The 14,484-nt window shown below is 57.9% G+C and overlaps 2 protein-coding genes across 7 annotated transcripts in view; one reads left to right on the top strand and one right to left on the bottom strand.

Annotated features, from left to right (window-relative positions):
* The window catches only part of BAIAP2L1 (BAR/IMD domain containing adaptor protein 2 like 1), a 104,960-nt gene extending 102,630 nt beyond the window's left edge, over positions 1-2,330 (top strand). For all 6 annotated transcript variants that reach the window (XM_032755903.2, XM_058442866.1, XM_058442871.1 and 3 more), the window contains 2 exons: positions 1,466-1,503; positions 1,979-2,330. In XM_032755903.2, the coding sequence (XP_032611794.1) occupies positions 1,466-1,503; positions 1,979-2,054 (114 nt within the window). In that variant the 3' untranslated portion in view covers positions 2,055-2,330. The remainder of the gene's footprint in view (positions 1-1,465; positions 1,504-1,978) is intronic.
* Positions 2,331-4,087: 1,757 nt separating this feature from the next.
* Positions 4,088-13,637, bottom strand: BRI3 (brain protein I3). Its single transcript, XM_032755908.2, has 3 exons — positions 13,338-13,637; positions 12,821-12,923; positions 4,088-4,499 (listed from the first exon to the last, which is right to left on the bottom strand). The coding sequence occupies exons 1-3, from the start codon at positions 13,477-13,479 to the stop codon at positions 4,367-4,369; spliced, it is 378 nt and encodes a 125-aa protein (XP_032611799.1). The 5' UTR covers positions 13,480-13,637; the 3' UTR covers positions 4,088-4,366.
* Between the last annotated feature and the right edge of the window lie 847 nt (positions 13,638-14,484).

The following is a 14,484-nucleotide window of genomic DNA, read 5'->3' as shown; positions in this document are numbered from 1 at the left end:
CAGGGTACACAAATGCCAGCACCGTGAGCACATGCGACAGGCACTCTGGTGCATTTAAATCATAAATTAGCCCATAATAATCACAGAGCATGAACCTCACACCAGCAAGGACTTCCTCTGAGGCCTGCTAGGGAAGCACTGCATGCCCCGCAGGGAGAAGCCACTTTTGCAGCCATTTAAAGCCCTGTAGGATGTGCGAGGCAGGGCAGTGGCTTTGTGCGCCAGTGATGAAAAGCAGACACTGAACTGGCCCCAGCTGCCCTGCCCAGGTAATCTGGGGAGGGTGGGACAGGTCTCAGGCCACAACCCTGGGGCTCCCAACCTGCCTTCTGTCTCCACAGTCTGTACACCCAACATGCAGTGGAGGCCATCCCAGAGGAGGCCTGGCCTAGGCCTCCACGTCCAGGAACGGCCTGTGCTCTAACGCTGGCATCGGGCACGAGAGGACCTCCCCTAAGTCAATCTTGAGAGGTCTGCGTGCTCCCTGAGACCCCCCGGGGGTGCTGGGACGCTTCCTGGGGCTGTCAGGATGGTGTGGCCGGGCCGCGGGCTGGTTACACAGTGTTACACTGCCCTCTCCTGGGCGGCTGCCTGACTCCGCCCCCTGTGTGCGGGCAGGAAAGATTGTTAAACCCTGCAGGCTTTTTGGAGTGAGGGAAAGAAGGCGCACACACACCTGGCCCGTCCTGGGTGGCAGGTGCTGGAAGTAGGTGCTCCCCACCTGAGCCCTGCAGGCACCTTTGCACTTTGGTTCCACCTTCTCTCTTCCTCAGTTTGAACTTCCTACAAGATCCCTGGCTCTAGCAGCCCCAAAGCCAGCGGGGTTTTATTTTTACTTCCTGTTTCTTCGTGTCATGCTTCAGGAGTCAGCTTCCAGAAAGCACACCCCAGTCACTAGATTCTGCGCTCAAACGACCGTGGCCGAGGACCCGCAGGATCTCTGTTTCCACCGGGTCTGAGAGGTTCTGTCTGGCATAAATGTTTTCTTCTGTGATGTCGCTGTGTTGCTCAAGCTTCATTTTGTGAAACTGTTTCCAAGTTTAGCAGGCGGCTCATTCACACGTGAGCTCCCGACATCACGGGTGACCCGCGCAGGCAGTGCCATGCTCTGTTCACGCTCTGACACCTGGGAGGGCTGCTACCACCTTTCAGAGCGTTTTCTGTTCTTGCCTTATTCTTCCAAGTGAATTTAGACAGTCTCACAGATTGGGACAGGGCACTTTTAAACATCCCTTATGTTTTAGATGTCTTTACCTTCGGGTCTTATTAAAAATCTCCAATACAGGCCAGTCGCAGTGGCTCACACCTGTAGTCCCAGCACATTAGGAGGCCAAGCTGGAAGGATCACGTGAGCTCAGGAGTTCGAGACCAGCCTGGGCAACATAGCAAATCCCCATCCCTACCTAAAATAATTTTTAAAAGACCAATTCCAAGCCCTCCATAAACTTCTTTATCTTTCTCACAGAACGATGCCAACGGGACTGCAAAGCCGCCTTTTCTCAGGTAGGGGTGGCTTCCTACGTGAACCTCAGCATGTGACGTTGCTCTTCCCCGCAGTGTCCCCCGGAAGGGCCTTCGGTGCCCAGCCCAGGGGGTCCAGCCTGAGAAAGGCCTCGGCCTGTGGAGCTATGGGGGACTGCGGCCCCCTGCTCTCTTTACCACCTGCTTTAGACCACCCTGGGAGCAGGGCCTGCCCACCCCAGAGTGGCCCCCATATCACGCACAATGCAGGACTAAAGAGGTGTGGGTGCCCATGTCCAGAATGCTTAAAACCTGGGATCGTTCTGCAGTGGGTGGTATGGTATAGCAATCATCACTGAACAAAACTTTCACAATCAGAAAACGCTGCTGGGACCTGTACAAGCTGGGGAGGTGGTCAGCCGCCCAGTCTCACAGGGCAAGAACGGGTTATTAGCACTGTTAAAATCATTTCCCTCATAGAGTGGAAGCTCTGAAAGATTTTTCTTATCCCCTGCAGTGGAGAAAACCCCTTTGCCACTGTGAAACTCCGCCCGACTGTGACGAATGATCGCTCGGCACCCATCATTCGATGAGAAGACAGCCAAGGACTCTCCCGGGCCTCTCCGGTTCTCCTTTGCGGAATGATGGGTTCGTCCTGTCTGCCACGTGCTGACGGTCGGGAAGCTTCAGCGGAGAGGCCTAACTCTAATGTCGCCTGCCTAAGCAAATCATGCTTCTGTTTCACGTAGTTGGGTTGACACATTTCTGCCTTTAAGATAAATGAGTAATAGTCTAATGACCAGCTCAGTCATTTAGAATATTTTCTTCCTATACTGTTCAAGAAACAGTAAACTTGGTTTCAATCTTTACTGTATTTTTTAAATGAATTTTTTTCCTTAATGACAGCCAGAATAAGGGATAGTCAATGCTTTCAGGACTGGCTTTCTGCACCTGATGTGAATGAGACCAGTTTTATTTTATAAAGCATGTGCTCTTAATAGCATTATGTCTAAAGAAGATATCACGTAAGTTTGCATCTTAGCATGCAAATCATAATTTTAAGCAATATAAATTATGAAAGTACTATATAAATGTAATTTTTTAACTTAAAATGTTTAATCAAGTGTAGAGCTTCCAGAGATGGGGAAACCCCCACCCTCCCTCCAAGCACGCAGAGCTGTAGAGCGCAAAGACGCTTTGCCTCCCTTATAACAGCCACACGCAGCACTCGAAATCCCCTCCGAGGGCTCCTTTTCTTGGTAGTTAGGAGTCACCGACGGATGCGCTGCACACAGCCCATCCAGGACACAGGCCTGGGCGTCGGAGTCCCGGCTCCTTGTGTTCTCACTCAGCTAGTTGGCCAAAGCTGCATCTATTACCAGTACACTCAAACTGCTTGGGGTCCCAGTTTCTCCGTGTTTGAATCAGGTACGGACTCTCAAAGGATACGTGTAAAGCCAGGATGACCTCTGGTGCCTGGAGAGGGTGGGTTTTTTAGCCTAGCAGCCATGACGCCCTCAGAACCGGGCCCTATGATACGGATGTGAGGACTATGCACTGGCTGCCCTGAGCCCGGGGCTGGAAATCACCTCTGGCTGCCAAGGATCTGTACCTATTTTGGAGTGGAGAGTCATGGTTAAAATTCCCAGCCTGGCCCAGGTATGGGAATCCCAGCATTTTGTGAGGCCAAGGCAGGCGGATCACCTGAGGTCAGGAGTCTCTACTAAAAATACAAAAATTAGACAGGTGTGGTGGTGGGCGCCTGTGATCCCAGCCACTCAGGAGGCTGAGGCAGGAGAATCACTTGAACCCGGGAGGCAGAAGTTGCAGTGAGCCAGATCATGCCGCTGCACTCCAGCCTGGGCGACAGATTCCCAGCCCAGCTGCTCACCGTGTGTTGCGGGGTGCCGGGGCTGTGACTTATCCCCTCTCCTTTGGCCTTGCCATAAGTGTAGTATCCTATGAGACTGAGATTGGGAAAGGTTACATGCAGGTAAGCCAGTGGACATGGGCAATGCTTCAGGCTCCTTCCAGCCAGGTCCAGCAGTGTCACCATCTGCTTCTCCTGGGAGGCCAAACCAGGCACCCCACCATGAAGGGCTGCAGGCACCATGAACTGTTAACAACCCCAGTCTGTCCTACAGAAAGGGCTGCAGCCACATGAGAATTCAATCCACACAAACCCCGTGGCCGTGTTCCCCACTTCATACACAGGGCTCAGGGAGCTCCATGTGGCGCTGTGGGGAACTGCCGGGGTGTGGGTGACACCTGGCCTTTGGCGTTCCGCCTTGGGGATGTTTCTGATTTTGTTACAGGGTAGAAGAATAGGACCTGAGGGTCTCGGATGCAACCCGCAGGCCCCGTGGCTCACCCAACCCCAGGTTCCGCCTCCCAGACCAGAACCGGGGGATGGCCTGGTCCTTGGCACCGAGGTACCTGCTCTGTAAATATCAAGGGATTACAATTTTAATAAAGGAGAACTTGGAAACATTTTCTTGAGCTGTAAGTGCCTGCTGAATACAATTGTGGTCAGGACTGGCCGGGGGAGCGCTGAGGCAGCGATGGGGGTGTCGTTCCAGTCTTTCCTGGGTGTCTGAAAGCACCAAGTAAGCAGCACCAGGTCAACAATGGTATGAACCTCATTTATTGAAAACATTATTTCTCACCTTTCTCAAATTGAAGACTGCAAAAAATAAAAGCAGTGCTTTATTGAGTTGTCATGAGCCTTGGGCGGGAGCAGCAGCACTGCCTCTCCACGCTCTGGGAAACTGCAGCTGGCGTGTGCCACATCGGTCCCACCTCGCTTTACAAAACAGTCCTGAAGCTTAATCAAATAAAACTATTGTACACAACATTTACATTAGAAAAAGAGCTGGGTGTAGGAAAGCTGGGCCTGGTGTTCCCTTTAAGCGAAGGTGGCGCCACAGTTGGGGCATCTTCGCTTCCTCAAGGCAAAACAGCAGATGAACCCAAAGGGGAACAGGATGATGGCCAGGAAGATGCCCAGGAAGGTGAAGCAGTCCTCCAGCACCCCAACCCTGCAGCAGAGATGGGCAGAGAGGGTGGCACCATAAGGACCCGGGCAGCCAGAATCCTCACCCCTCCCACCCTTGCATTCAAGAACCAACCAGTGGCCATGACTGACATGGGGACCTCTGGTGAGTGACTTGACAGTCTGCCTGAGAAAACAGCCCCCCACCGCCCAGCTACAGCCCACTGGCCTGGAGAGGCCCAAGAACCATCTGCATGTACCCGTTCATGGAATGGCCATAGCTATTTAATCACTACATGTAACATTCAAAGAAAAGGGGAAGAATAAAACAGTTGAAAGCACTCATCAGTTAACCTTGAAAGGCAAGGCAGGGTGCGTTGGTGGCTCACACCTGTAATCCCAGCACTCTGGGAGGCAGAGGTGAGTGGATCACCTGAGTTCAGGAGTTCAAGACCAGCCTGGCCAACATGGTGAAGCCCTGTCTCTACTAACAATACAAAAATCTGCCAGGCATGGTGGCACATGCCTATAGTCCCGGCTACTTGGGAGGCTGAGGCAGGAGAATCGCTTGAATCCAGGAGGCAGAGGTTACAGTGAGCCGAGATTAAGCCACTGCACTCCAGACTGGGCAACAGAGTGAGACTCCGTCTCAAAAAGTAAAACCTTGAGAGGCAAGATCATTTTGGTGCCACAAGCCACACACATCTGCTCTTAGAAAAGGAACAACTAGCAGCTTAGTGATCCAATCAGGTTTGGGCTTTTATTCGATTTCCGTTCCTTTGGTAGCAGGGGTGGGTTAATGGGAGACTACAGTCAGCCATGTTCACACAACGTCTGAAGGCCACTTATTTTGAGAAATGTGATCTCAAAGCCGCCTCTTCAACAAAGTTCAATGTCTGTAACAGACTAAACTAAGACACCTGCAGGCCATCCCCCAAATCCCGCACTAGTGAGCCTAGGTTCAGTGACCTGAAATCATCATCTAAACCAACTGTCAGTTTCAGAGGCCCTAAAAGTAGGAAGCCAGCCAGTGCTCAGCTCAGCTCCTTAGGCTATTTCTGGAAAGTTCTGGACACAGCTGAAATTAACCACACTAGCCAGCTCAGCCCAAATGAGAAAAGCTTTGCTCCCACCAGACAGGCAGACCCCAACGGGCTCCTTCTGGGTCTCCCCTGGGGGCCCAAACCCACCATCCAGCCAGTACTGGAGTGAGTGGAGAGAAAACACAACAGGGTGGGGCTGTCTGGCAGATGATGGGACCTGGTGCTTAGTGGGGAAGGGGAGTCTACAGGCAAGGCAGTGCGGTCGCCTGCCTGCAACAGGGAAGCGTGACTACCTGTGCCTTGCTAAGGGGAGAAAACTGGGCCACCTGGGGGACCCTGCTCCCATCCCAGTCCCCTGCATGTTGCCAAGCTGCTTCCTGGGGGACTGGACTCATGAGGGCCACTGCCCCCACCCTTGCTGGGCAAGGCAGGCTGGGGAGCCCAACCCCCACCCACAGAACCTGTTCCCTGCTTCTCCAGGGATTATGGAAAACTAAACCAGAATATTCTGAAGTCGGGCTTTCCACTGCTGAAAGAAAAAGTTGCAAAGTGCGGTGGCTCATGCTTGTCATCCCAGCACTTTGGGAGGCCGAGGCGGGTGGATGACCTGAGGTCAGGAGTTCGAGACCAGCCTGGTCAACATGGTGAAACCACGTTTCTACTAAAAATACAGAAATTAGCCGGGCGCAGTGGTGGGCACCTGTAATCCCAGCTACTCGGGAGGCTGAGACAGAATTGCTTAAACCCAGGAGGCAGAGGTTGCAGTGAGCTGAGATTGTGCCACTGCAATCCAGCCTGGGCAACAAGAGCAAAACTCCGTCTCAAAAAAAAGAAAAAGAAAAAAACTTCATGCCCACCTGCCTCCCTCCAGCCTACTCAGGGAGGTCCCTTCAGCACTCTCCAATGGAGTTGGACACCGTGGCTCACGCCTGCAACTGCAGCACTTTGGGAGGCTGAGGTGGATCGCTTAAAGCCAGCAGTTCAAAACCAGCCTGAGCAACAAAGACCCCCCCCTTTCTCTACAAAAATTTAAAATTAGCCAGACACAGTGGTACGCATTTGGAAAAGGGGGATTGTTCAGCCGATTTTGGGAAACTTTTCTCCTAGGGTCCCTATGTCCATTTGTTCTCAAAAGGCTCTGAGAAGTCCTGCAGCACTCTTGTACCCAGTGTTTCCCAAACTCACACAATGCCACCTGTCTGTGTGGAGGGGCTGAGCTGGGCTGCAGGACACACCATGAAGCTCCAAGGCAAAGCCAAGCAGAAGACCGGAGTCTGTCAGGAAAGTTTCTACTTCTTGTGTTGGCTTTTACAAAAGTGTCCCCTATCTAAGCACCACAAGGTCGTAAGGCCACCACACTTGTTCAGCCTTGCCCAGGGCTGCCCCTGCCAGTCCAGACTGGGCAGGACACCTCTGCCCAGCCCTGCCGAGTGCAGCACGCCCTGTCCGGCTCCAGGACCTTCTCCCCCAGGTGCCACAGCTCCCAAGACCACACTGTCGAGGTGGGGGAGCCTCGGGAAGGCCGAGCAGCAGCTGTGTCCCCACAGATGCCCATGACAGGCTCTGGGGGAGCTGGAGGGAGCCAGTGGCCTTGGGCCTCTCAAGGAAGCTTCCTTTTCCCTTTTCTTCCCGGCATCTACTGCCAAATCCCAGGAAACACACTGGCTGTATATTCTGGTTAGAAAATGTCCCATGAAAAAGCAGACAGGGAGGGTGAACCAGCTGAGAAATCCTTCCAGGGGAGAAGCCCACCCCCCGCCGGAGTGGTCCCCAGTGTCACCGGGCACCCATCAGCCAGTCCAATCAGTGACCATCTGAGCACCTCGACTCAGGACCAAAGCTGCTGAGAGGCAGGGCTGCAGGCAGAGCTGACTGCCTGTTCAAAGGCCCAGAGATGCCTGGGAGGAGGCTGGGCAAAGGGGTGTGGGTGGGGAGCCCGGCTGGAGCCCGCCCATGGGGCACAGCAGAGACCAGGTGTGATGGTGCAATGGGCGGGGGTGGGGCTTCACGGTGCTGCCTGGGGGCCCTGCCCACACCAGCCTCCCACCTGCAGCTGCTGCTAGCCCCTGGGATCCAAGTCCAAGGGCAGCAGCGCCCTCCTGCTTCCTAATTCTCCATCCAGACCCAAAACCCACCTACTCTGTGAGAACTGAGAAGTGCAGGAAGGCTGCTCACTCTTGCTGCACTCCCACTGCCACCGACCAGGGCGCCGGCCCACCTGAGCGCTAGGATTTCCAGCAGCGCCAGCCCAGCCCACCCAGGCCCCAGCACCTCACTTCCCAGCACCTTGATTCCCAGCCCCAGGGCTGCAAGCAGCACAATGGGCCAAACCTAATGCGATGACCCCACGGCCTCCCAGGCACAGGGAAACACCCTCCTTCTTCCAACCCACGGAATTTCCGTCCAGACCCATCCCATCCTCAGCCAGAGCACAGGGCTGGGCCGTTTGTGCCACCCTGGCCTGAGCCCCTCAGTCCGGGGAGCCACTCTGGCACCTCCTAAGGCAGCCTCCCCATCCCTGGTCCATTCAACTCCCACCCTCCTGCCCACCTCCACACAGCTTAAAGAGAGGGTAGGAGGGCCAAGGCCCCCGGGTCTCTGGGGGATAGCGAGCCTGTTTCCCTGCAGTGCCACCCGGGAGCTGGACAGATCCAGCCGTCCCAGGAGGCTCAGGCCTCCGCCAGCAACAGAAGGCTGTGATCCAGACCCGAGAACCCCGGCCCGGGAGAACGAGCACTTGGGCCTGAGAGCTCTGAACGGGCTTCGAAGGCCCGAGGGCTGGCTGGGAGAGTTCGGCCCTCACCTCTGGCTCTGGGGTCAGCCTGAGGGTGGGCAGCATACCCTACCCCCCAGGATTCCACAGCTGTACCCACAACTTCAAACATCAAGAGGCGCTGAAGGCAGAACTCGCTGTCACTTGACAGCAAACTCACCTGGCAGCAACATGTGACCTGAACTGGTGTGTGGCTATTTATAGTCGTAATTTATCCTACTTTATCTGAATATTCATGTCTTGCTGCAGAAATATTAATGTTTTAACTGCAGTACTGCCCTAGACCTCAAAAGGAGTGTTGGCATCATTTACTTTTTAAAACCCCAAATCTGAACTGAGAAACACAATCCAGCTTCTAGGTCAAGACTCCCCAAGCTGCAGGGCAGGCCCGTCCCCAGCACTGGAGGACAGAAGGGGAACCCCTGCCCCGGAACACCTGCGGTCCCCACAGCCTCGAGTTATTCCTTCCAAACCCGGGAGAGGCCACCTGAGTTGGTGGGGTGGGTTTCAACCTTCTCAACCGCTCCGGCCCTGACCGGCTCCCTCTAGCCGCCCCTCCCCCACTCTTGCGCAATAGGCCACGAGGCCAGGGAGGGATCACGGCCACTGGCGAAATTAGGGAACTGACTAATTCCAAGAGCACTCCCTTAAGGCGACTCCAGCCCTGCAGTGAAAGTGGCCAGTCATGCCGCTGTCATCCACCAGAGCTGGGCCCTGGGACAGTGGAGGCCGCAGGGCTCCCGCCTCACCAAGGACAGAGGGGGCTGGCAGCAGGGCTCTGAGCTGCCCAGGGAAAAGGCCATCCTCGCCCTTCCTGTGTCCCCACAGGCACTTTACAGGAGGCTGAAGCTCAGGGTGTGTCCAGGGCCTCCCAGCAGGGAAGGGCGTGGCTGGGATCTGAACCTGGATGGGCTCTCCAGTCACAAGCACCCATCCTGCAAGCCCCAGTTCTCCCTCCCAGGCAGCCCCCAAAGGCAGTCAGTGTCACAGGGGGCTGGCCCCAGGGCACCCAGCTGCCCTCTGCGCACACAGTGGCCTCAAGGCACCATCCATGCCCAGGAACAACCCCAGACCACCACCCCGCTGGAAGGCCGGGCCTCGCCAGGAAAAGGGGAGACACAGGGCTTCCTCAGAGGGCTGCAGGCCTGAAGCCATGCTCAGCGCAGGGCGAGGTGGCCCCAAAGCAGCTCCAGCCAGCTTCTGGCTGTCCCAGGGTGTCCACTCCCCACAGGACAGTTCACCAGGACCTCCCAGGGCCATTCCCAGCAAACTCAATGGCCAGGGCCAGCCTCCCCTGTAGAAGAAAGGCCTGAGCAGTGCCCGGAGACTCTGCCTGCCACCACACCCACCCCGGCAGTGCCACTTGGCCCACAGCTGGGGGCTGAGCCCAAGGTCAGAGACTCAGGAGGCCACTGAGGCAGCACCTGGGCCCCGAGGTCCGCAGCCCTGCCCAGCAAGCAGCCCAGGCCCAAGCTCCGGCCCATCCGCTGCCCCCACACCTCAGGCCAAGACTGTCAGGACGGGGACAGCCCACAGGCCATGCATATGGGCAGAGCCATCCCAGCTAACTCAGCCACTTCCTCAACCAGGGAAGCTCTGGCTTCCAGGCTACAGGTGGTAGGAGGGAGCAGCCCCTCCACCTCCATCATCTGGAAACCCAAGGCTGTCACAGGCTCCTTCCCCTCCAGCCCCTCCCAGGCTCCACAGTCACCACCCCGTGCCCTCCACAGCCCACCTCTGCCCAAGGGCCGTGGCAGCCTCCACACTGGCCACTGAGCCGCACCCTGGACCTCTGAGCGACATCCCCCTCCACAGCTGTTCTTTCCACCTTCCCTAGGAAAGGTGAAATCCTTTCCAGGATTTCCTATCTCTCTGGTCACCCCCAAAACTAAATACCCAATGACAGCCCAGCCAGTACTCATGGGGGCCTGGTGCAGGCGAGGGGCCTTCCCCACTCCTGCCTTCCCGGCTTGCAGGCCGCAGGCTCTGCTCCAGCCCAGGAGAGCCTCCTAGCGCAGCCACCTCATCCTGCACCTAGGTACAACCACACCCCCAGCAGAGAAAGACTGGCCTCCCTGGGCAAGGGAGAACCCGGCTTCAGAGAGGCCCAGGCCTTGGGCAGGGCAGGGCAGGGGAAGGCAGGGCAGGGGTGAAGCAGGAGGGCGGGAGGAGCAGGGACATATCCGCCACCAGGCTGCGGAAATGCTTCCTCATAAACGGCTAAAAAGGGCAGACGGAGTCAGGCAGCTTCAGCAAAGGCCTGGCCAGAGCAGCATAGCCACAAGGGACACGGGCTTCTCTGGCCAAGCCTCACTCAGAAGGACTAACAGACGTGTGACTTGGGCAAATTCCTGCCATGCCACCAGGCAGGGAGGGGGACAGAGCCCGGCGGGCTGGACCTGGGGCAGGAGGAAGTGTGGTCATGTGAGCGGTATCCTGTCTCCGGGGCCCCAGATGCCAGGCGGCCGCCAGACGTGCGTGTTGTGTGTTCACGGAACCGTCTCCTCTCTCCTCGCAGAGAGGAGTGGCCCAGGGACCACACACCCCACCCACGCCAGCAGCAGAGCACCCAGCCCCCTGCTCGCCCTCTGGCTGCTGCAGGGCACAGGGGCCCATCCCATGCCCAATGCTGCTGCAGAGGCAAAGCCTCGGGGAGCCAGAGCGACTCTCCAGCATCCAGGGCACCACGGGCAGAGCACAGGGACGTGTGTGCTGGGAGGGCCTGGCTGCAACCCGAGGGGTCGCCGGAGGATCCAAGAGTGCTCTGGTACCAACTTAAAGGACTAAGGACCCCCCAACCTTGTTCAGAGAGGACTCAGCCTCCACCCTACCTGGTGCAGCTGCCCAGGGGCAGAGAGCACAGTGATCAAGTAACCAAGGACCCCATCCCCTGCAGCCTCTGAGGGCCGAGCCCAAGATCCTCACCAGCAGAGCACAGCCTGACCCTGCTCCAGGTTCTGCACAACTAGGGAGCACCTCCGGGTTAGCAGAAGCCATGGGCCTCCGCAGGGACATAGCTCCCACCTAGGGAAGGGGAAGTGGCAGGGCCAGCACCCCGATACCGACAGCAACTGTGCAGCCACCTGGGCGCCCCCCAGCCCTGGGATATCTGGGCCATCCCTCGCTGCCGCTGGTCTCTCACCTCTCCAAGTTCAGGGGCTTGGACAGAGAAGAGCTAAGAGCTTCAGAGACACCTCACCAGACACCCCCATGTCCCAGGTGGGGAAACAGGCCCCGCTGTTCCTGGCAGGACCAAGACCGGAACCCGGCTCCTCCGGCAGGCTGGACACTGTGATGGCAGGGCACGGACAATGACGTGCAAGCAGACCCTCTGCTCCTCCATGTTCTGAGTCCCCTTCATGTGCCTTCACACCCACACAGCTCTGCCAGCGCCCCCAAGCCGGTGCAGCTCCCGGAGAGAACTATGCCCCGGAGGCAGCCAGCGTCCCACCCTGCCCTCCCTCCACCTTCACTCCAAAGGCTAATGTTTCTGCTGGGTGGTGACCAACTGTGTCAAACTGACGTCCCAGTTAGGGTTTGTCACAGGGTCCCTGTGCAGGCAAGAAGCCACAACCTGCCCCCGAGGTCCCAGCCTCTTGTCCCCACCTCTAGGATGCCCTTCCGCTTCCCAGGAAGTTGCCTGCTAAGGCTCTGAAATCACTCACTTCCCCATGACTCCGCTCTAGGCCTTACACACACACTTTTGAAATCAAGTCTAAGTCCAAACCAGGGTTTCTTAATTCCATCTCAGCGGCTTCCACTTCCTCCTCCCAGACACAGCTGAAAACCCTGTTCCCACCAACTCTGCCCCTACTTTCTAAGCAATCTGAACACCCCCCGGTTCCAAGCGTTTATATTTAATTAATCCTTATTTAAATGTGAATCCTCAAAACCTCCACAAAACAAGCCTCTAGCTGCACCTCCGGGCCCTATAAAAAACAGAAAGTGTGTGCAGGTCCAATGCGAGGATATGAAAAAAATCACTCCTGCCTCAAAGAACCACGGGGCTTCCATCCTGGTCCAGCTCGTGGAAGAGCGTTTCAAGCCAGCTTTGGATAAAGCAGCTCTTACAGCCGTCGCTTCTCCCATTGAGGTTTCTCCTGCTGGTGCACTTACTTCCAAATGCCCCTTCCGGGAAAACGAAACCTTCCACCACCTTCGACGATCAACTGCAGAGTAAACTTGCAGAAATTGAAGGAAAAAGCAGACACCTGATTCCTTGCAAGTCCCAGAACAAAGACGAAAGGACCACGAGTCCCGTTGTTACCATTTCTATATCCCAATCACTTGGGGTGCAATGCCCCAAAATCTAGGAAAAGGAATCCACCCTTTTGCCCCCACAAAATGTGTTCAGAGCCAAGCGTGAGAGGACCAACGCTCTCTCACACCGCATACGGGCAGCCTGTCTGTCCCTTCCATAAAGGGCTCTGGTCAAGATCCAAGTCAAGCCAGACCCACTCCCACAAGCAGAGCTGACTGTGAGGTCCTGGGGGTTAGGGCGGGGGTCCTCAGCGCTTCCAGGGCCAGTTCCCAGGCTGCAGACCCACTCACCTGCAGACGGGACAGCCTCCCACGACCACGATAGAGTTGGCAGGATAGCGGGTGACGGTCCGGCTGCGGAAGTCGTAGACCCTGGGATGGTGGGTGGGTATCCCTGTGGGCGGGAAGGCAGGTCATTAGGGTGCAGGGAGGAGAAATCGGACCGCGACGGGGACTACTCATCCCGTCCCCCCCAACCTCCACCCAGCTAAAAAAGCCCCCGGTCTTTTCCACCCTCCGGACGGCCATCACGGGCCTGATTCGGCGCTAATCTGCCAACAGCGAGCGCCTCGTGACACAAAGTTCATCTGGGGCAGGGATCCGGCCCCGCCGGGTTACGACCGGCCCGAGGACGTGAGCCCAGCGGGGGAGGCTGGCCCTCGGCGGCGCGGGGTCCCGAAGCCGGCCCGGGGACCTCCAGCTCCAGGAAGGACCCCCGGGCGGGCCCCACCGGCCTCCGGACCCGAGTCCCCCGCCCGGGCTTGCCACCTCGGAAGCCGCCGGCGGGGAAAGTTGGTTCTGGGCCCACCTGTGACGAGGTAGGGGTAGGGCGGCGGCGGGGGCGCGGCGGGGATGGCGCCGTAGCCGTGCGGGCCGCACGCGTAGTCGCCCTGGCCGGCCTCCAGGTTGTAGGCGGGCGGCCGCTCCTGCAGCAGCGGCTTGTGGTCCATGGCGGCCCGGCCGCGCCCGCCGCTCCGGCCCGGCTCGGCTCGGTCGGCCCCGGCGGGGGACGCGGCGGCGGCGGCGGGGACGCGGCGGACCGGGTGGCTCGGGCCCCTCTGAGGCAGACGCGGGGCGGGGCGGGGCGGGGCGGGCGCGAGCCGCGGGCTTCCCCGCCCTCCCCGGCCCAGTCACAAGACCAGGGTCACGTGGGCGACGGGAGGCGGGGCGCGGGGGCGGGGCCGGCGGGGCGTCTTAAAGGGGCCGCGCCCTCCCGAAGCCGCCCCGCCGGCTGCGCCTCTGCACTCCGCTCCGCCCCGCCGCCGCTGCTCTCTAGGCCTCCCGTGGCGGGGAGACCCCCCCCCCCACCACGACCCAGAGAAGCCCCATAGGGTCGTGACCTTTAGGACTCGCGGATGCACCCCCACCTCCCCCTACGCCCCGATCTCCCAGGCCGGCCGAGGTCCCCCTACCAGTGGAGGAGGGGGAGGGCGGGGCCGGGTGGGTCCCAGGCCGCCCCAACCCCAGCCCTCTGCCTCCGCTATCGCCAGCGCTCCCAGCAATACAAAGGGCACACCCGGGTGTGCACCCCAGCTGCGGCCTGTGCGGTGCTCAGCTGCGGCGCACTCCCTCCGTTTGCCTTTTTTTGGACAATTAGGTGATTTACAGGGGTGGTAGCCAGTGCTTACAAATAACTCCCCCGTTTGGGGACAAAACCATAAATACTGGGCACCTACCGCGTCTCCTCAGTTTCCCTAATCTTCAGGCAGCCCTGCCAGGTGTTTTGCTTACCCCTGGAGGACAACACAGGACCGGGCTCAGAAGGGGGAGGGGTTTGGCTGTGGCAGGTGCGGGTCAGAGCCCGTATCTAAACCTGGGTGTTTTCTGGCCTCGGGGACTGCGTCAGGCGCCCTCGTTGAAACATTTCCTCATACAGGGCTTCACGGGTTTGCCAGGACAACTTTAAAACGAAGGATTGGAACGTTTAGGATTCCTTGCGTCCTTAGCGCCTCTGC

Source organism: Hylobates moloch, unplaced genomic scaffold (assembly GCF_009828535.3).
Source record: "Hylobates moloch isolate HMO894 unplaced genomic scaffold, HMol_V3 SCAFFOLD_1, whole genome shotgun sequence".
In the NCBI taxonomy this organism is placed as follows: domain Eukaryota; kingdom Metazoa; phylum Chordata; class Mammalia; order Primates; family Hylobatidae; genus Hylobates; species Hylobates moloch.
This window is presented reverse-complemented; position numbering and strand designations above follow the sequence as displayed.